The 20,735-nt window shown below is 52.5% G+C and overlaps 1 protein-coding gene across 1 annotated transcript in view; it reads left to right on the forward strand.

Moving 5' to 3' along the window:
* GLP1R (glucagon like peptide 1 receptor) overlaps positions 1 to 20,308 on the forward strand; it is a 36,474-nt gene extending 16,166 nt beyond the window's left edge. Inside the window, exons 5-13 of the mRNA XM_045071149.1 lie at positions 275 to 381; positions 3,834 to 3,987; positions 4,530 to 4,689; positions 8,934 to 8,994; positions 9,477 to 9,546; positions 9,667 to 9,755; positions 10,088 to 10,226; positions 11,076 to 11,117; positions 15,068 to 20,308. Coding sequence (XP_044927084.1) covers positions 275 to 381; positions 3,834 to 3,987; positions 4,530 to 4,689; positions 8,934 to 8,994; positions 9,477 to 9,546; positions 9,667 to 9,755; positions 10,088 to 10,226; positions 11,076 to 11,117; positions 15,068 to 15,235 — 990 coding nt within the window. The 3' untranslated portion in view covers positions 15,236 to 20,308. The remainder of the gene's footprint in view (positions 1 to 274; positions 382 to 3,833; positions 3,988 to 4,529; positions 4,690 to 8,933; positions 8,995 to 9,476; positions 9,547 to 9,666; positions 9,756 to 10,087; positions 10,227 to 11,075; positions 11,118 to 15,067) is intronic.
* The last annotated feature ends 427 nt before the right edge of the window (positions 20,309 to 20,735 follow it).

The raw sequence follows: 20,735 nt of genomic DNA on the forward strand, positions 1-20,735 counted from the left end.
GGCCATCTTATCTATCCTCCTGTCTCTGGGGCCTTTGCACACCATGCTCGCTGGGCAGAGGTGATGTGTGTTCACCCCACTGGCCTTTGGACAAGGCCCTAGACAGCCAAGGGCCATGGCCATAGGTTATTTTCTTTCTTACTTCTGGGGTCCCGTGTGCAGCCTGACTCAGGGCCCTGCCTCTGCCCCTGTCCCCTGGGGAAGGGGAAAGAGGGAAGGGGGAGAGGAGGGTGTGGGCTACCTCATGTGCACCATATCCCTCGTGTGCACACAGAGTTCCCCAGAGGAGCAGCTCCTGTCCTTTTCCATCATCTACACGGTGGGCTACACGCTGTCCTTCTCTGCTCTGGTCATCGCCTCGGCCATCCTCCTGAGCTTCAGGTAAGAAGTGGGGCCGGCGGGCGGGCTGGAGGTGCTGCTCCATCCCAACGCCCCACTCTGTCCCCAGATGAGGGAGCAGCAAATTAAAGTGACCATGCAGCAGGTTCTACTAAGAGATCTCTGGAGAGCCTGTCCTTTTCCCCGCATACGAGGCTGAAAACATGGAATAGGACACAGTATGCTTGGTCTAATCTCTACTCTGTAAAAGCATGCTTAAAATACTGCAAAAAAGGAAAAAAAAAAAAACAAAAAACAAATACCACATAAGGAATACACAAGGCACACCCCCCCCAACCTTAGTAGTGGGTGGCAGGATTAGGGGATATCCTCTCCTGTGAGCCTTCGAAGCTTAAGTAGGAATTCATTATGATTTTAGATAAGAGCTCAAGGATTTAGAGATTTTGCTTGTTCTCTTTGGAGCTTATCAGCCCCATAGAAGAGGTCTTCCTATGGCTAACCTTGATGAGCCATTCCTTCCAGAGGGCGCTCTTCTTCCCACTCCCTCTGCACTTGGTGGGTGTGTGGGAGGGGGCTGGGTTCAAGGTCAGAAGGCATTTTGAGTGCAGGGACCTCAGGCCACCAGCCAGCAGAAACAGGACAGGCTTTATTCCTCTTGCTGCCCCCATGGCACCTGGCACAGTGAATGCGGAGCCACAGTCAGTGCTTAATAAATGCATTCACTCAAAAAAATAAAATAAAATAAAATAAAATAAAATAAATGCATTCACTCAGTGAACATTCCCCCCCTGTATTATGAAGTATTTCTGAAAATAAAGTGGCTGCTACCGATCACTCATGGGCTCAATACCTAGCACAGTCACGCTGCCCTGGGGGGTCCCGCCCTGCCACTGCCTGCCACCCCCCCAACCAGAGGGAACCCCCGAAGGGGCTACTTATAATTCTCCTGCATCTCTATACCTCTGCCACCTTTTTAGTATCTCTGAAAATATGTAGCTGCGGGTCTTGCATATTTTTAAGGGTGTGTTGTACAACCCCTTTTGCAATGTTATTTTTGGCCTGGTGTGGCGTGTTTTTGTGAGATTCATTTGTGTTGATACAGGTAGTTCTGTTTCATTTATTTTAACTGTCACTCCAGACTCTGTTGTATAACATGTTACAATTTATTTGTTATCACTTTAATGGGTACTTGAGGTTTTCCATTTTTTCTTCTCCTCTGAATTACAAACCTGGCTACAAGCAACATTCTTACTTATGACCCCTTGTGTATTTCTCCCAGGGCGGGGGTGGGGGTAGGGGGGGTGGCTGGGGCGCACACCTCTGAGTACCACATGATTTTGTTAATTTATTAGGTGAGGTTGCTCTCCAAAATGGTCATATTTGCCCTCTTACCAGTAATAGATGAGAATTGCCTTTGCTTACCATCTTCACCAGTAGTTAGTAGTTTTACCTAATTGTGGCTAATCTGAAGTGTGTGAACTATCTTGTGATTTTAATTGGCATAGCCTAGATTCCTAGAGGGATCAAGCATTTGCATCTGTTTCAATCTGTGAATCACTTACTGCCATCCTTTGCTTTTTTTATTGGCGCATTTGGCTTCTTTTTTACTGTTTTGCTTTTCATTACATATTCTCGATCCTAATCCAGGGTATATCCTCTCTTAATCTGTGATTTATTTTCTCACTCACTTGGTGGTGGCCTTTATACCTGGAAGTCCTTAATTTTAATGAAATGAAACATATCCATGTATCCATTTTTATTGATAAAATCTATCAGTAAATGTTATTAATTGATACAGATTGATTTTGCCAATTGATTAAAAAAGACTATCAATTTCTTTTTCCCCAAAGACCAAATTTCTTTATGGTCTTGTTTAAGAAAGCTTTCCTTATCCCAGGGTCATAAGTTCTGTGCATTCCTTCTGGCTCTTTAGTCCACCTGGAATTAATTTTTGTTGATGGTGAAATTAAGAGACTTAATGTTGTTTCTATATACACATCAAGTTAATTGCTTCAGTACTGCTTATGATAGCTCATTCTTTCCCCTTCGGGTTTAGGGTGCTTACTCTGTGATGCAGTGAGAGTTATCTTTGCCTGGGTTGCTTTCTGTCATCTGTATTCTTGCCCGTTGGTCTATTTATCTGTCTGATTGTCAGTATCATGAGGGCTTAACTACTATAAACTCATTGAAAACCTCAGTTCTCTTAAAGTAAAAGCCCACTTTGTGGTTCTTTAGGTGTGTCTGGTGTATTCTTGGCTCTTGGTTCTTTGTATGTTTTGAGAGTTCCAGGAAAACAAACAAACAAAAAACCAACCCTGTTGGAGTTTTTACTATGGCTATATTGAATTTATCAGTTACAGTGGCAAGAATTGCCACTCTCAAAATAGTGAGTCTTTCTGTCCGTGAATGTGGGATTTTAAGTCTTCTCTAACAATTTTAAGCAAGTTTTATTATATCCTCCATAGAGAACTTGCCCATCTTCTGTTGGACTTTTTTCTATGTAGCCAATTAAAAAATTGTAAGTGAATTTTTAAAATTTGTTTTTTAAGTGTTTATTGCTGCTCTACATAAACGCACATCAGCAACCTTGCCAGATGAACTCTCCTAATTGGTTCTAATAATTTGTGTGTAGATTATCTTGAATTCTCAACGAAGATACTCTCCTGTATAAATAATGACAATTTTGTTCTTTTATTTCCAATTCTTTTTTTTGCTCTTTAACAAAATTGAGGTGTGTGAAATATCTTGTGATTTTAATTGGCACAGCCTAGAATTTTGAGATTTAAAAATTCTATAAATAATGACAATTTTGTTCTTTTATTTCCAATTCTTTTTTTTCCCTTGCACTCTTCCAGCGGTCAGGATCTGGACTATGATGTTCAATAGACATGATGATAGCTTTGTTAGACTAGGCAATCCTTATTTACTTGAATTTGAAGGAAATGCTTATAAAATTCCTCAGGTAAGAATGATGTTTGCTCCCGGTGTGGTTCGATAGCCCTTATCAAGTTAAGAAACGCCCTTTTATTTGCAGTTAGCTCTGCCTTTTTACCTGAAAGGATATTGAAATTGTGTCTAATACTTCCTGAATCCTGCCATGTGCTTCGCCCTAGCCCTCTGTGAGGCAACCTTGAGGCATGTGAGAGGTGGGTCCTTTCCTCAGGAAGTCTCTCTTGGGCCAAGGGGTCCTCACACACAAATCACTTGGCTTACACACGACTCTGTAGAAAAGAAGACGCCGTAGAAGGATGGATAGTGTGGACGGAGGGTGGCAGTGAGCCTTCAGCGAAACCTGAAGGCTTTGTGAAGAGGCAGGACTTAACATTGGGCCGAGAATTTTCAGGGTTATGAGGAAGAAGGGCATTTTCAGAGGAAGAAAAGATAGTCCCAGAGACAGGTGCATGCCTGAGGGGGTTCGTTAGCTTGAGAACTGAGGCTTGTGGAGCAAACCCACCGGCCATCTTGCCAGGAAGGAGCCCTGCTTTGTCCCACAGACACCTGCACTGCACCCGGAACTACATCCACCTGAACCTGTTTGCGTCTTTCATCCTGCGAGCCCTGTCCGTCTTCATCAGGGACGCGGTCCTCAAGTGGATGTACAGCACGGCCCCCCAGCAGCACCAGTGGGATGGGCTCCTCTCCTACCAGGTGTGTGGTTTGGACAGGAAGGGCCCCGGGGAGGGTTGCACAGTCAGGGAAGGCAGCCTCTCCCGGCCCACCCAGACCTGGCACAAAGAAACGCAAAAGCTGCCCCCACCTGGTCCTCAGGGAGCCCCCAGTCTGATGGGGACAGGCAGTCCCCCCTTGGGGTCCCCCAATCTAAGGAGGTGGACCCTCTCCCTGTCCCTAAGGAGTTCTGTCTGACCCAGGAAGGGGATTTGGGAAACGGACCCAGGCTGGACTCCCAGCTCTGCTCCTTAACTAGCTGTAGAGCTTGGAGTGAGTCACTTAACGTCTCTGGGTCTCAATCTTCTTAGCTGTAATGGGGCTAATGGCTTCTGACACCACCATAGCGATTCAGTGTGCTAAAGCAGGTCCAAGTTCTTAGCGCTGGCCCTGGCAAGAAGGCCTTAGCTCGCTCCTCCTGCATTCAAGGTGGGAGGGTAGAAGCTGGAGCAGGAGGGGGAGAGGGGCCAAGGGAGGCAGAGGGCAGAGCTGTTGTCCCCTGGGGACCCTTTCTCTGCCCCCAGGATTCTCTGGGCTGCCGCCTGGTGTTCCTGCTCATGCAGTACTGCGTGGCAGCCAACTACTACTGGCTCCTGGTGGAGGGTGTGTACCTGTACACGCTTCTGGCCTTTTCCGTCTTCTCTGAGCAGCGCATCTTCAGGCTGTATCTGAGCATAGGCTGGGGTAAGGCCCACAGTCCTTCGTCTCACGCGCCCCTCCACCCCAGCCTGTGGCATGGGAAGTGGGAGACCCTGACCTCTCTCGGGACTGTCACCCTCAGGCCACCCCCAGGAAGCTGGCTTGGTACTGAGAACACACTGCTCGGCCAGTGGAGCCAGGCCTGCTGGATAACCCCAGATAATGGGGCTGTGGTTACCCTCCCCTCCCTGCACAACCCTTCCTACTTTATAGAAGCAGAGGCCTCCACCCTGTCTGACCAGATACACCACACACACACACACACACACACACACACACACTCACACACACTGGCGGCCATGGCACGGTCCTCAGATAGCTCTAAGACCCTTGGGGAGGGAGCCCCAGGCCCTGAGGGAAATGGGAGAGTCCTGGAGCTCCAGGGAGGGTGAGTGCTGAGGGGCTGTGGTTCTGTCAGCCAATGATGATGAGGTGGGCTCCGAGGATCCTGGCAGGGCAGGGCTGGTTAGCCAGAAGCCCCCTGAGGAAGGGTGGACCGCGGATGCGCCAGGAGCCCAGCTGGAAATGTTCTAGCCAAAAAAGTTTGCAGAGAACCATTGTGTCTTTTTTTTTGCTGGAACATTTCTGGTTGTGCTTCTGCCTCTCGCCATGTGGGATTCTGATGAGGACAAGGGACTGTGACCCCCGCCACCGGAAGTCCCGCAGCCCCCACCCCCCACGACAGGGAAAACGAATGCAACGGGAGTATTCATTTTCAGGAGCCCCCCTGGGACAGAGCCAGAGAACCTTGCCCCTGGCCCTTCCGAATCTGCCCATGGCCCTGCCCCCCACCACAGGGCCCTGCCCTCCACCTCTAGCTTGCCATTCAGTCATTCCCTACTGTCATTCCTTCCTTCCCCTGCCTCAGGTTGCTCTGACCACTCTGCCCTGACCTCCGACCTCCGGGGACTTATGGCCTCAATCAAGGCCACGTGAAGTCCCCCTGGCATACAGCCTTCTCATCCATTCAGCCCGCCTCCTCAGGAAGCCTCCACTGGTTGTCTGGCCCTCTTAGCCTCCCTGTTCCTGTTCCCTCCCTACATTCCTTTCTGCTGGTATCCATTAGCCACTTGGCTCTCTATGGCACCATTATAGAAGGAGGCCTCTAAAGGGAGTGATCAATATCTTGAAGACACTGAGGCTCAGATAGGGCAGGGTCTTACCGGCAGAGTAGGCCCTGGAACCAGTCTCCTGACTCCCAGGCCCCGGGCCCCTGCTGCCTGTCATGGAAACTTCTCTGTCCTGTGCTGCCTCTTGAATCCCCTGAAGGCCCAGCTGAGCAAGCTTGGGCCCCTGCACAAGTGGGCAGGTGGGCCTGGCCTCTGGGTCCAGCTCCCTGCTCCCACTCTTCCCTCCCCAAGGGCCCATCTCTCCCTGTTCTTCCTTCCTCCCCTTCTAGGCTAGGGCCGTCAACCTGGCAGAGGGCAGCTGGAGAGCCCTGCTGCTAGTTGAGGGTGGGTGGCTTTACATCACTGAGGGGAGCTCTGGGAAGGCTGTCCTTAGGGTGGGGGACCACACCTATCCATTCTGGGAAATAGCATCAGCGCTGTTAGTGCCTGTCTCCATGGCGACCTGAGGGCAGGAACAATCAGAGGGACTGTGTGATGTATGCAGAGGAGTGGGGGTGGTTGCTGGAGGATTGGTGGGGGCACATGGCATCCTAGGGGTTCCTGAGTGGGAAATGGGGGAGGGGCGCCCATCTTTTCCTACCACCTCATGCCGTGGCTCAGGGTCTGAGGGGACAGAGGGGTAGGACCAGGGGGACCTTCCTTCCATCTTGAGGGATTGGGATGGGAAGATACAGGGAAAGACAAAGGGGCAGGGACAGAGGACACAAAGACAGATCTGCAGAGAGCTCCATTGTGGGTCCTGGGGACCTAGCCCACGTTGGGGTGCTTGGAAACAACTTTCAGCTTCACGTGCTGGCAGGAGAATCAAAATGAAAACTCGGACACAGCTGGGGAGTCCCCAGAAAACATGTCAGCTTCTTTTGCCATCTGCCAGCAACAGGGTGTCCCCATAACACACCACAAAGAGGCTGCCTGGGGGGAGGCATGTGATGGAGAAGGGAACCATTACTTCTCAGGGCCAGTTCTATGTGTCTTACTTTGGGCTTTTTCCCCCTTCAGCCTATCTTGTTGACTTTCTAAGTAGCGGAAAGATGCAGCCAGCCAAGAGCATGTCGTGTTTGCGTGTGGCATAGCTGTGCCTCCATTTTTGAAAAGGCTTTGTTAAGGAGAGGCTGATGAGTGAGTGATGTTCGCCGGGTCTTGTTGATAACATGAGTGAGCTCCCCAATCCTGGAGTGGGGTCTCAGGGAGAAAGGTCAGCAGGTGACTGGGAATATCCAAGAGGGAGGCATCCACAGGCATGCGTAGCTCAGGGAACTGGCAGATTCTTGCCAGGAGACTTCCCCTGCTCTCACTGATAAGTCAATCCACTCGTCATTCCTTCCCTCCATCGTCTTTGAGCATCTTCTGTGTGGCGTGCTATGTTCTGAGGCCTTTGGAAGCCACCCGTCCCTTGTGCAGTCTCATGAGGGCCTGCTGGTAAAGCATCATGGATGCCCAGAGGTCTGGCTTATGTGACAATAAATGACCAGGGAGAAGGAGATCCGATGAAAACTGACGGTCAGCGGCTGTTTCCTCCGTCCCTGTCTTCTCTGTAATTCCAGGCATCTTTCCTGCTCAGGAGCTGCTCTTGGGGACATGGATCATAGCAACAAGAAAGGCTGGGGAAATGTGCTCTTGAGGGAGACCCCTTAAGGCCACACAGGCATAGGCATGGACTGCCCCCCACCACCACACACTCACATCATTGCACGCACACCTCAGTACACACACTCTTACCTAGCTCAGATGCCCGCATCTCCCACCCTGCAAGAGGCACCCTTAGGGACAGGCATGGGGAGCTGGTGCAGAAAGCCACTGAAGGTGGTTGGTGTAGTTGTGGGATGGCAGCCCTGCATTCTAGGTTCTAGTCCCACCTCTGCCCTCCTGAGCTCCTGACTCATCTCTGTCCATTGTGAGGATGGGCAGTCCATTTGGGCGGGTATCTGGGTTCAATGGGGCTGCATGCCTCTGGCTCCAAGTCTCTAACAGGGATGCAGTCAAGGTGTCACCCCGGGATGTTGTCACCACAAGTCCTCACTGGGGTTGGAGAGTCCCCCACAAACTCCCTTGCAAGGCTGTCAGGAAGCACAGGCCCTTTGCTGCCTGTTGGAGAGTCCCCCACAAACTCCCTTGCAAGGCTGTCAGGAAGCACAGGCCCTTTGCTGCCTGTTGGCTGGAGGCCTCCGCCCCTCACCACAGGGGCCTCCACGGGCTCTCTGAGCACCCCCACGACCTGGCAACTGGTGTCCTCCAGAGTAAGCAATCAGATTGAGAGAGAGAGCCAAGGCAAGCCTTTTCTAACCTCTTAAGACACTGTTTTATAACCTAATCTCAGAAGTGACATGCTGTCCCTTTTGCACACGTTATCGGTCATGCAGACCGATCCTGACACGGCGTAGGCTACCCCATGGTGTGAATACCGGGGGCTGGCGGCCGCGGGGGGCCTTCCTAGAGGCCACCTGCCACACCAGCTGAGTCTCAGCCGAGTGCAGAGTGTGGACGCTAGAGCTGTTGTTACACTGGGCCACTGTGCGGTTAGCTGGGCTCTTGGCCTCAAAGTCAGGGTCCCTACCTCCCCTCCAGGCTTCTGCTCAGCCACCTGCAGTGAGAGCAGGCAGGGCACAGGTGGCCGGAGGGACTTCCGGTGCCTGAAGGAGTTGACTGAGTTGGGCACAAGGGCCACAGCAGGGGGAGGAGGACATCAGAGGGTTGGCCTGTCCCCGCCTCACTTGCATGTTCTCCACACTCCATGGTCTTGTTACTTGGGTGTCTGCATCCTCACCCCTCAGCCACGACTTGCGGACAAGCTCTGACAGTGTGCCTGGGAGGGAGGGGCGAGGAGGTGAGGACAGATACAGCCGCAACATGGTGGGATCCTCTCTCTGAGGAAGAGTCTGGTATGTGGGTTGGGAAGTGGGTGTTCGTGCCGCCTCCGCTCTCCCGTGCTCCCAGACCAGCCTAGTTCCACACCTGCTAGGAAGTGGTTTTATGGTCAGGCAAGAGAAGGGCATGGAGGAGGAGAGGCCTGGGGAAGGAGAGGCCCCTGGGTGTGCCTGGTGCTGGCTCGGGCCTGCCAGCCCCTCTCCCCTCTCTCTCTCTTTCCCTCTCTCCTCTCAGGTGTTCCCCTGCTGTTTGTTATCCCTTGGGGCATTGTCAAGTACCTCTATGAGGATGAGGGGTGAGTGTCCTGCTCCTGGGTCCCCATCCTCAGACCCCACGGGATTCCTTGGCCCCTGGGGCATGTCGCTACTACCTGTTGGGAGAGTACACTGAGGGACCAGGAGCTTCCTTTACAGATTCAATTCTCTAGGACCCCTTCCCTGTCCTTCCCCGGGACTGTGTGATGGCAGACGGTGCTGGGTCCAAGGAGCATGTAGTGGCTTTTCTGTAATAATTATGAAATGTCTCTGCTATTTTGTGTATAGTGCTAGGCACACACTTGAGTGTTTGTGGGTTCCTGAAGGGGCCATGTGTGTCTTTCTGACCATGTATTTAGGACTCTGGCTCTGGTGTGTGTGTGTGTGTGTGTGTGCGTGTGGCTTGAAGAACTCTGTGTGAGTCTGTGGGACTGGTTGTTGGGTGGCTCATGGTGGCCATGTCTGTGTGCCCCTGGGTCTGCTCTGTGAGCTGGGGGCTCTGTGTCTCCCCCTTCCCCTCCAGCTGCTGGACCAGGAACTCCAACATGAATTACTGGCTCATCATCCGGCTGCCCATTCTCTTTGCCATTGGGGTGAGTGACGGTGTGGGGGCGGGCGTGGCAGTTCTGGCATCTGGAGCTGCTGCGGAAAGGCCGGGAGATTGTGGGTGTTTTGAGAGGGCCCCCAGCCGCCGCCTCCTGTCTGCCCTGCAGGTGAACTTCCTCATCTTTATCCGGGTCATCTGCATTGTGGTGTCCAAGCTCAAAGCCAATGTCATGTGCAAGACAGACATCAAGTGCAGGTGATGTGCCCGAGTTGTCTCTGCAGGGTCCCCTCGGCCCTTGTTTCCGGAAGAGACGGACAGATTCTGGGGTGCTGAGCTTGGGACCCCACATGAGCTTCTTCTCCCCCCTGGGCCAGACTGGGACCCCAAGCCTTGTCCTTAGTCCTGGATCTGAGCAGCTCCTAGGCTTCTGGGGGTGTTGACCTCTACTTCCCCCTTGCCAGGCAGCCCAGCCCAGTGTGTCTTGGGTGGGAGTGTCTACTGCCCCAGATATGGGGTCGGGGCACAGAAAGGGGAAAAGAGTCCATTGGGAGAGATCCAGAACAATGTCTTCACCCCCCACCCCCTAGACTTGCCAAGTCTACCCTGACGCTCATCCCTCTGCTGGGGACCCACGAGGTCGTCTTTGCCTTTGTGATGGACGAGCATGCCCGGGGGACACTGCGCTTCATCAAGCTGTTCACAGAGCTGTCCTTCACCTCCTTCCAGGTAAGCTCGTGACCCCCTCACTTGCCAGGTCGCAGAGTGGCAGTGGGGTAGAGACCGGCCCGTACCGTGCTGACAGACACCTTGGGGCCCCTGGGGAAAGCGGGCTATGCCCAGGGTTCTGTGGCTGGAGCAGAGCCAGGGCTAGAATCGGCGCCCAGCACCCTCACGTGGGACAAGACGCCTTCCCAGAGGCAGCCGTGGGCACCCTGCCTGGCATCACAGCGGCCAGATCCCAGGCTGTTGCTGGGCGCAGACACCTCACCAGGGGCTTTGCATACATTGTCCTCGCAGCACCCCAGGAGGCGTGTGGGTCGCCCAATTTTACAGAGGGGGAAACTGATGCTCTGATGTGTTAAAACAAGACGTGCCAATCACATAGTTTTCAAAGCCAAGGAGTCATCCTCTCTCCTAATATTAGCTGACCCCACAGGCACAGATATATGAGAGTCTGGTCTCAGTCCCTCAGGAGGCCTGTGGGAGGGCCACACGCATGTAGGCCTGTGCATGTGATCGTCACGTATGTGCGCACACACACCCAGATGACAGCTCTGGAGCACCGAGTATGCTGAGTGAGCAGACGGAGCCATGGTGGGAAGATGGCCCATGATCAGAGGACTTCCTAGGGTCAGACCTCCTCAAGGAGGAAGAGCTTCTGCAGTATCTAAGCAAGGGGCCTTCTTGTATCTCCAGAAAGGAAAGGAGAAGAAACCCACCACATGGGCTCTGGGCCTGCTGGGGCTGCCCATTCTGAGGAGGTGGTTGTTGGGACTAAAGCTCCAAGGAGTTCAGGGTCTCCTGTAGGGCACCTCCTTCCCCCTTCCTCCCTGCTGACGGGACTCTTGTTTCCAGGGGCTGATGGTCGCCATCTTGTACTGCTTTGTCAACAATGAGGTAAGGCCTGAGGGGGAACGGTGGGGACTCTTACAGGATGCTACCACTCTTATAGGCTGTTCTGGAGTTGTCAAGGGGGACTCCCATCCATCTTTTCAGCTGAAACCCCCTACATATCCCACTAGGCACTAGACCTGAGGAAGCATCTTGTCCATGCGTTGTTTTCTGTACACGGGTCTCTCTCTGTCTCTCTCACGCACACACACAGGCATACCCTAATTTGTGTGAACTTGGGGCAAACCCAGCCTGGTGTGAAGGGGGTCCAGAGTGAACAGGTGATGGTTAAAAGATGATTCAACAGTAGACGTACCCAAGTCACATACTGGGGCTTTAATAATCACTATCTTATTTGTCACTGCTTCCCCCACCACCACCAAAAAAAAAAAAAAAAAAAAAACCTGCTAAAATTATGGTTTTTATATTCCCATTTTTCACACATGAAATCATTGGAGAACAGAGAGAATAGGAAGCATGCCCCAGGTTTGGCCTGGAAGTGGAGGCAGAGCTGGGACTGGAATGCATTCTAACAGAAAGAGGGATGTGCCCACTGTGTGTGTGCAGGGGAGAGCCCCGCCTGCCATGGCAAAGGGGCGCATTCCTACAGGGGCTTTCTGCTTGCTGGAGTGGAAGAAGGGGGCTGCTGCTAACCCCCACACCCTCTCCTTTCCTGTGGCTCCTCCTGGACCATAACCCTCCCCTCCCTGAGACCATCAGCCTCTGGGAGGGGTACCTGTGCCTGTGGTGCCTGGGGAAGGCCCCTTCCACCCAGGTACCCAGTTTTGTGCTGGAGCAGATCAGGAGCAGCCCCACACCATCGGACCAGGTGTCACAAATGCCACAGCACCCCCTCCCCCTTCCTTCCAGGAGGGAAACAAATGCTAATACTAGATGTGGCACCGGTGCCCTCTGGGGAAGTAGCCATAGAGGAAGGACCCCAGCAAGTAAGAGGGTGGGAAATCTTCCATTCCAGACTCTAAGGAGCCATTGGAGGCCTCTCTTAACTCTGTTCAGGCGCAGGTGAGGGTTTATATCTGTGAGTCTGGGGCTCAAATGACCCGAGGACACAGCTCCTCAAAGAACCGGTGCTCCTGGTGTGGCCTGTCACCGAGTCTGGGAGTTCAGAGATCTCAAGAGTCTGCATTCATACATTACTTTTACTTGCGCTGTGGGCATGGGGGACATGGCGGTGGCAGTGTGTAGGGACCTTGGTATTTCAGGGAACCGTGCATGGCTCAGAGCGCAATGCGACGTGGTGGGACAGAGGTGGGACGCGGGCTGTGGCTTCAGGTCCCTGCTCCCATCCAGGCCCCACCACTTAATGAGCTGTGCAGCTTTGGGCAAGTCACATGCCCACAGTGGGACACCTGTCTCCTCTTCTGCAAAGTGGAGTTAATGATGCTCAGAGCACATGGATCTCTAAAAGGGAGGGAGACGCTTCCTAAAGATTTACTGTATATGAGGTGCTCACATGTTTTAGTAAATGCTCACATGTTTTAGTAAATGCAATCTATGCAGCAGGGGCTTTTGTCATTATACAGGTGAGGAAATTAAGCCTTGGCAAAATGAAATGAATAGCCCCAGTTCAACAGCTCGAAAGTGGTGGGGCTGCTGGACGGGGAGGGGTCTCCACTAATGGCTCAGCACTGGGAAGGGGAGGCAGGGCCAGGCACAGAGTGGCCCACAGAGGCATTCTGGCCGGTCTCTGAGGGCTTACCAGGCTTTGTGCGGGGTGGTGGGGGAAGGAGAGGAGGCCGGTGCAGAGAACGCTCACAGGGGCCTTGTCCTCCAGATAGGCCCTTGCTCCACGGGAGGCACATGAGATACCAGCAAGCTCTTCCCCACACTTGAGCCCTCCCAAAGAACTTCCTAAAGAACTGAAGAAAATGCTGAGAGACAAGGAACCAGCAGCTCCACAGGGCAGCACTTCCCTCAGGAATGGCTCACAGCCAGAGGGGTGATGTGCCTGCTGGCCCTAGCACTGCTGCTTTACTTCCCAGGAACAGGGCAGGGTGGCAGGTGTCCCCGGTGCGGTGCGGGCTGGAGTGATGAAGCTCCCTTCCGTGCCTTCTCACCTTCTCGGTCCCTCGCGGTTCCTGTTTCCCCCTCCTCCCTCCTCTTCCCCAAAGCCTTGCCGGCAGCACGTGCCTCCCCCAACACACACGCATGCCAGCCTTCCCCACCACTTCTGCAGAAAGTCTCCTGGACCCTGGCTGAGTTTCCTCCCGGCTCTCTTCCTCAAAGCCCATCACCTCCCCGCTTCATCCACCCCCCAGGGCTGGCCTAGTTTTGTCAGGAGGGAGGGTCGGGCACACATCCCACTGGATCCTTGGCAACTAATGACCCCTCAGTCACCAGATTCCCAGCTGGTCTCTCCCAGGCTTAGGCTGTGGGGTTCAAGAGGCCTGCTCGGACACTTGCCTTGTTCAAGTGCGCTGCCCAGTTCCCAGAGACGCCTCAGGCCCTGGCTCCTCCAGGCACCAGGACAGACATGTCACCTTCACTTGGCCACAAAAATACACGTGGCTCCTGAGCTGAGATCTCTGTCCACAAAAGCTGTTCTCCAGGCCCTCCTCCTGGAGGGCTGCCATGGCAATGCCAGGTACTGCCATGGCAATGCCAGGTACTTGTGACCTGAAAAGATGGCCTGGACATGGGTCCTGCCTCAGCTGCCAGGAGAGCAGACCTGGGGAGGGGAGGGGAGGGGGTGGTTCTACTGTGGCTCACGTGTCCTCTCACCGTGGCTCTGACCCAGAAGTCTGAGTGTCAATCCCAGATCTGCCACTATCCAGTTGTGGCACAAGAGCAGTCACTTTGCCTCTCCCCCCAAGTGTAGATAGAATTGAGTGAGCTTCACCCATTCCTCCCAAATCCCAGAGCCTGAGGCCTGGCCAGACAGGACTTCAGAGGCTGAGAGTCGGGTAAACTTAGCAGGTGAGGAAGTGTACCACCATAAGCGCAGGGGCAGGTGTCTGGGACTCGTGGCGTCAACCCCTCTGTTTCACTGTAGTAACTCAGTAGCACAAGGAGCCCTGTGTCAGATGCTTGTTTTGTCACTCGCTCCTTCCCTCAGCTCATTTACAAAGCACATGTGGAGGGCCTGCTGTTTGTGGTGCATGGTGCGAGGTCTGCGGATCCCAGATGAGGACGAGGTGGTCCCGGCAGAAAGGGCAGCATGGGTCAGAGCTCCGAGAAGTCCCAGGCCCGTCCCTTTTCCTGCTGGTGTCCACGAAACCACCTCAGTCCCTGAAGCAGCTTCCCACAGATGTGCCTCCATTTGCCCTCCTTCTCCCCAGCCTCTGCAATTAAGGCTGTGAGACCAGATGGGCCTCCATGCTACTGCACAAGCAGAGGCTCCTGTCTCCCTGGGGTGTCCCCGTACCTCCTGTTGGCACACTCGCCACAGGTCCCCAGCCAGGCAGTGAGCTGGTGTGGAGCAGGGCAGCGGGACGCACAGTCCGCTCCGCCTCCCTCTGGCACCCACGCTTGGGTCCCCCCATGCTGCTGCCCGAGACACCAGGGCGGTCCTGGGCAGGCAGGCTCTGGCCTCGGGGCTCCACGGGGCTCCACGCTGCTCGGAAGTCAGGCTCTCCCTCCTCCTCGTCTTCTCCCCCCGGCTCCGGTCTCCACATTGCTCTCACTCTCGTTCTCTTCCGTTAAACAATAGCGTGATGGATTGCGGAGGGGACTTAGCTGAGTCACAGAGTTTAGAGATGGGAGAGACCAATTAGATCATCAACCTCATCTCTCTCCTGAGGAGAGGCGGAAAATAAGAGACAACGATAAACAGTTTTATTGGCATATTAATTTAGGCGCCCAAAGGCCTTGACTTGTGTCTCTTAATATAATGCAGTGGATATTTTTCCCCCTTCCCTGCTAATGTAATAACGGGGCCATTTCGTGGACAATTGGTTTGCATGATGGCTCTTGTTTCCCTCCTTTTCCCACGGAAGGTCCAGCTGGAGTTTCGGAGGAGCTGGGAGCGCTGGCGGCTCAAGCACTTGCACACCCAGGGGGACAGCAGCATGAGGCCCCTCAAGTGCCCCACCAGCAGCCTGAGCAGCGGGGGCACCGTGGGCAGCAGCGTCTATGCAGCCACCTGCCAGGCCTCCTGCAGCTAAGACCCCCACCCCTGTCCTCCCTGTGGTCTCGCTGCTGGCTGGCTGGCTGGCCATCCCAGGTGGGAGAGCCCCTGCCGGGGCTTGGGTGGGATCGGGACACAAGCTTGCATCCATCCCCGCTTTCCCTTCCCAAAGCCATCAGATGGGCAAACGGGCAGTGCCTCCTGGGACCTGTGGCCACATTTCCTCTGTGGAGAAACAGCTCTGCTAATTTGATCACCGTGGCAGGAGGAAAGAAAAACCGATTGCTGCTGAACTGAGGAGGATTTCTTCCCGTGAAGCCACCAGGCCCCTGGGGTACCCCAAGACAGAGCAGCAAATCAGCCCCGGACTCGCACTCAAGGTCAATGGCTTATTAGCGGGATTGCGGCATGCGAGAGAAGAGGCTCGTATGACCCAGTCACACAGAGCTGAGGGAACGCAAGCCAACCCTGCTTGCCTCCGGTTGGGTCACCGTCCCCACCACCTCCCCGTGAAGGGATGCTTCTCCCACGTCTGCGTTGCTTGTTCACCCTCCCCGGTCATCTCACCACCCAGCTTCTTGGCGGGGGCTTTGTCTGGGCTTCCAGCGGCAGCTGTTTCTAGAAGTGGCTGTGGGTGGTGTTGGGCGTGAAAGCTGAGAAGGTGCCCGACAGGTTCCTTTGCTGGTGCCCACTTCTCCTATGGGTGCCTGCCCTGCCTGGGTGCCCGCTACCCTGTGCCCAGGGAACAAGGCAGGCCCACTGCTGAGGAGCCCAGCATTTGGGACGAGCTCTGAATTCTGTTCTAGAGATGCTCCAGAACCCTCTAGGGTTCAACAAGGAAACCTCAGGACCACCTGCACCGAGGGGTCCACTGTACCTGTAACTCTCGGGAACCCAGAGGGCTGAGAGCTTTACTTCCACCTCTCAGGGGAAAGGCTTTTGTGACCAGATTATGTATCCCGTTAGCATGGGTTTTGACTTTAAGAGACTTCTGGGGTAAACTACCAGTTGCCGCTGCTACCATGGAGGCAGTCTTCCCCTATCCTTGGTTTCTTCCCCTTGAAAGTCCCCCACTTGGGAGCTTGCATATATATACTTGATTCATTTTTCTTTATTGCTGTGAACAGTCTGCATGTGCAAATGTGCGATTCTGATTTCCCCCACCTGATGGAAAAAAGGACAAAACCATTGTGATCGTGGTGGTGTTGGGGGAACTGGGGCATAATGCATTTGACTCAGCCACAGTTTGAGCTCATCAGTGTTTTCCCGGCCTCCGGTTTCATCCCATAAACAATGAGCAGCTGAGAGGCTGCACAGGGGAAACCTCTCGGTCCTGCTCCTGCCATGAGGAGAGGGCAGACAGGGCAGAAACCCAGACAGAAGGGAGACAGGCAGCCCAGGGAGGATGGCAATGGAGTCTTTGGATGCAAAGGAAGTATCCAGAGTAGGAGAGAGCTTTTAAGGGAGTCCAGACCACCTGGGAAGGTACAGGGAGTAGCTTCAAGTGAATTCCTCTATGGGTCCATCTCTCCCTCTTCCTCCTTAAGTGGTAGACGACCCTCCCCCCAAAACCTTGCACCAGACACATTTTTCTGTGCCTCTCAGAGAGACATGTGATGTACAGGGGAAATAATAATGGGACATAAAACACATCAAGCAGAAAATTTCTTATACTTCAGCTTCAGTGGAGTGTTGTATCTATGTTAATGGGGAAGTTGAACCCCAGGCTAGAGAAGAATTGTGCAGAGTTGCTCCTAGAGAAAATGTAGAGAGGTGGGGGATGCGGTAGGGGGGACCCCTGCTTCCCCGGAATAAGGGAGGATTTTCCAACAGGCCCCACTCCTTGGCTTTCTTTTCAGATAGGGGTAAGGGGGAGGTGAGCACCCGTGAGTTGATGTGGGATACAATTCTGGTGCCAGTGTTTCAGTTTGAGATAAACTGGAAGATTTTGAGAATCATGAATACACTGCATAGCAAAAAAAGAAAGAACCAGATTGATATAGCCTGAGAGAAATAAATTGTTGGTGGGGGCAGGAATTGTGGGGAGAAAGTGTTTAGTTAGACACCAGGGATGCTCAGATAGTTTGGTTTAAACTGTAGGTAGAGTTCTTTTCCCAGCTGGCACTGATTCCTGATCTCCGAAAGCTCATCATACCCCCATGCTCGAAGCCTTGTAACACTGAACCATCTCCTTCATAGATACATATCAGATACTGAATAAGTATTTTCTTTGCTCCAAGACCCACACTATTAATATTCATTTGACTGGCAGTGTACTCCCGCCAAACTATTCTCAAGCTCTCCTGAACTAAATATAACTCGAAGAGATCTGGAAACACTCCCAAACACTCCCAAATTCCACTAGCTGTTTACATGCGTGACACTGAAGTGGGAAGCTTGCTGCACACAATTTCTCTGCCTCTGTCCTGAGGGTACGACTGCTGACCAGCAGGTGTGGACGGTGTGTATGTGTGTGTGTCTGTCCACTGCACAGCCAGCAGGGGCTGAGGACTATTGTGAACTGATTCTGAGTTCAGCACTCTGGCCAGCTCCACTCGTTAGGGGCTTAAATTGTGTTGACCCCATCTTTACCCATGTCGATCTTTAGAACAGCTAAATCACAGAACTGAAACAAACCACTTACACTGCAAAGCTGCCTTTGAGACAACTCTCCAGATTGCCTGCATGATTTTCAGTTGCCTCAAGGCAATCCCCACCGAACCCCATACCAGCTGTGTTTTTAAAGACTCAGAGCAGGGAAAGAACGGCCCTCAATGAAGTAAGTGAGGAGGGAGGCTTGCAGAGGTGACTTGGGGGAGGGAGGCAGGGCTCGGCCTCCAAGTCCAGGGAGGCCTCTGGGAAGGATAGGTAAGAAACAGAAATAGCGATTCAAGATCCTCTTAGTAAAAGCCAGCAATGGGTATCTGGAATTTCTGTTAAAAAGGACTTGCAGCCGCAAAAGGTAGGCAGGTCAGCTAGTGAACGCACCCACCTCTTCAGGGACTTCTGCTGAGAGGAGGGGAAGGCTGCACTTCACCATCGCTACTATGGTCCATCATCCTTGTCTTAAAATGAAGAAATTGAAATGAAGCAGAGCACACACACACAGAGCAAGGGAGCCATTTTAAGTATTGACTTCAGCACTCTGGTACTGGGTTGGCTGGGTTTTCTGATGCGTCTGGGTTTAGTTAACAAGTTGCTCCGCCAGCCACACAGAGTGAATTAAAAGAACTGGAAAAAGGTCCAGAAGACTAGCAAACTGGGCAGCGTTAGCCTAGCAGAGACGGCACAGCCCATACAAGGGCAAGTAGAGTCAGCTCATATCTACCCTGAAAGGCTTGGTTGCCTCATCAGCATGGGTCGTGTTTTAGCAGCTCCTGTCTCCATCCAAGGAGAGAATACTGTGTGTGTGTGTGTGTGTGTGTGTGTGCGCACGCGCGCGCGCGTGTGTCCTGTGCACAGCAGCATAAAGTTAGGAGATGATGAGTCTGGAATCATCTTACCCACTGTGAAGGTCATGGGACCACACAGTCCAGGGTGAAGATGGGCGGGAGCCCGAGCCATAGATGCTTCCTCTCCATGCACAGACAGGATTCGCATTATTGCTAATGCCTGCGACGTGCTCAGGGAAGATAAAATATATTCCAGAGGTTTATTTTCCCTCCACTGAATTGATTCTAATCTACGGTGCTGACCCTGCTTTTGGATCCTACAGGGAGCCAAACTCTATAAAAATTCTCAAATAAAATATGTCAGCTTCCTCTGCTAAAACAGTTATGTGAATGACATGCTAAGTATTTCAGTTGAAACCAAATTAGTATCAACTCAAAACTTTTTTTCCTTTCTGTTGCTGGAGCAAGGTTTTTCTGGGAAAGAAAATGTGAGAAACTTCTTTAAACAACATCGCCCTGCCAGGACAGTATTCTCTGCTGGCTCAAAACAGCTCTTTGGCCATGCCTGGAGGGCCAGAACAGGAAGTGTTGTTAAGCAGTGTCATTCAAACACTTAATGCCACAGTGTGTCTACAGTATCTATAATTACTTCTGCTCTGTTGGTGGCTACCGATTGGCAGGAAGCAGATAAGCATAATTGTTTCCCCATTAACGACCCAGATCTCTTGGACTTTGCCTGCATTTGAATCTCTCAGAGGGGGAGAGTTTTTTGTTTCTCCCCTTTGGCCATTTTAGCCGGTTTCTGCGGACCTGATCCAGGGGGTGCATTTTCTCTCTAATGCACCCCAGCTCCTCCCCACCCCCCACTACCTCCCTCACGCCCACCTCCCCCATCCTCACCGTGAGCTTCCCCAGGCTCCTCCCCCACCTGACCACGTAAGGAACGCTGTTCTCTCAGCTGTGACCAATTTGGGGGTACAGCTGAGAGTGAGGCACTGCCAGGGCTGAAATGGTGCATGGTACTCCATGCTCTGGGGCAGTGAGGAGCATGGCAGCCAGCGGCTTGGAGCCTAACTTACACTGGGGTTTTGCAACCTTTCTGATGGAGCCTGTCAACCCGCACAATCTAGCATGACTAATTGCCACTGTGTCAGAGCAATCTGGGAGAAGGAAAACATAAACAAATGAGAGTGTTGGGATGTGCTGGGCAAAAACTCCAAGGAAGTTTGGAACATGTAACAAGTTAGGGTCTTGGCTTCTTTGTAGGGGAGCTGGAGGGACGAGGAGGGCAGGTCAGGAAGAAGCAAGATTTCCCCCAGACAGGGCTGGACCTTGCCAAACCATTCACACTTTCCTTCCAACTCTGCAGTTCTAAGCTCCTCCCACAAAACCATAATCATGTCCTCAAGGCAGATCAGCCTCAACATCCCACTGGTTTTGGAGGGGGTTCCATGCAGAGTTTCAAACTCCAAGAGAGAGGTGAGCCAGGCTCTCAGGAGCTGGATTTCTTTCTTCAGTGCTCTTGGGGGAAGTCTGCTCTTCATGAATGTTTAAACAAGATAACTTCCATGCGATTTCTTAATATATAAATTCATGTACAATACGACCTGCGTCTATAGGTAGCAAACATGTATAACTCCTTGCACAGACGTGAAATGGATGCAGACTCGTCCCTAATTTGTCTTGTAAACGTCAAATAAAGGTCTGTCATTACTGTGTCCCTCTTGCTCTTCCTTTGGGAGAAGAGGTTTTTTGCAATGTCAACCCAGGTGACAGATGGTGCAGTGGGAAAACACAAAAGATGCCGTTTCCAGCCCAAGGGGGGGAAAAGCCCTTGCTCATTACTGATTTTCATCTTCAGAGCACTTACCAAGTACTAATTTATCCATCGCAGCCTTTATACAGGGACTGCACTGCCATTTAATTAGAGAAGTTGGGTGGTCGAGTGGCTTAAACAATGACTGGCGGCCAAATGGACGTGTATTTTAATTCCACTCATTCATTTGATCTCCCCTGTCTAAATGAACTCAGTCCATTAAATCCATTTTTTCAAAAATGTCATAAAAGCACAAGCCTTGTGTGCAGAGCAGCCACAGAATCTGAATGGAGCTGCTGTTTAGAGATTCATCTTCAGAAAAAGGAACT

This window comes from Mustela putorius, unplaced genomic scaffold (assembly GCF_011764305.1).
Source record: "Mustela putorius furo isolate JIRA1106 unplaced genomic scaffold, ASM1176430v1.1 tig00003983_pilon_pilon_pilon, whole genome shotgun sequence".
Lineage (NCBI taxonomy): Eukaryota > Metazoa > Chordata > Mammalia > Carnivora > Mustelidae > Mustela > Mustela putorius.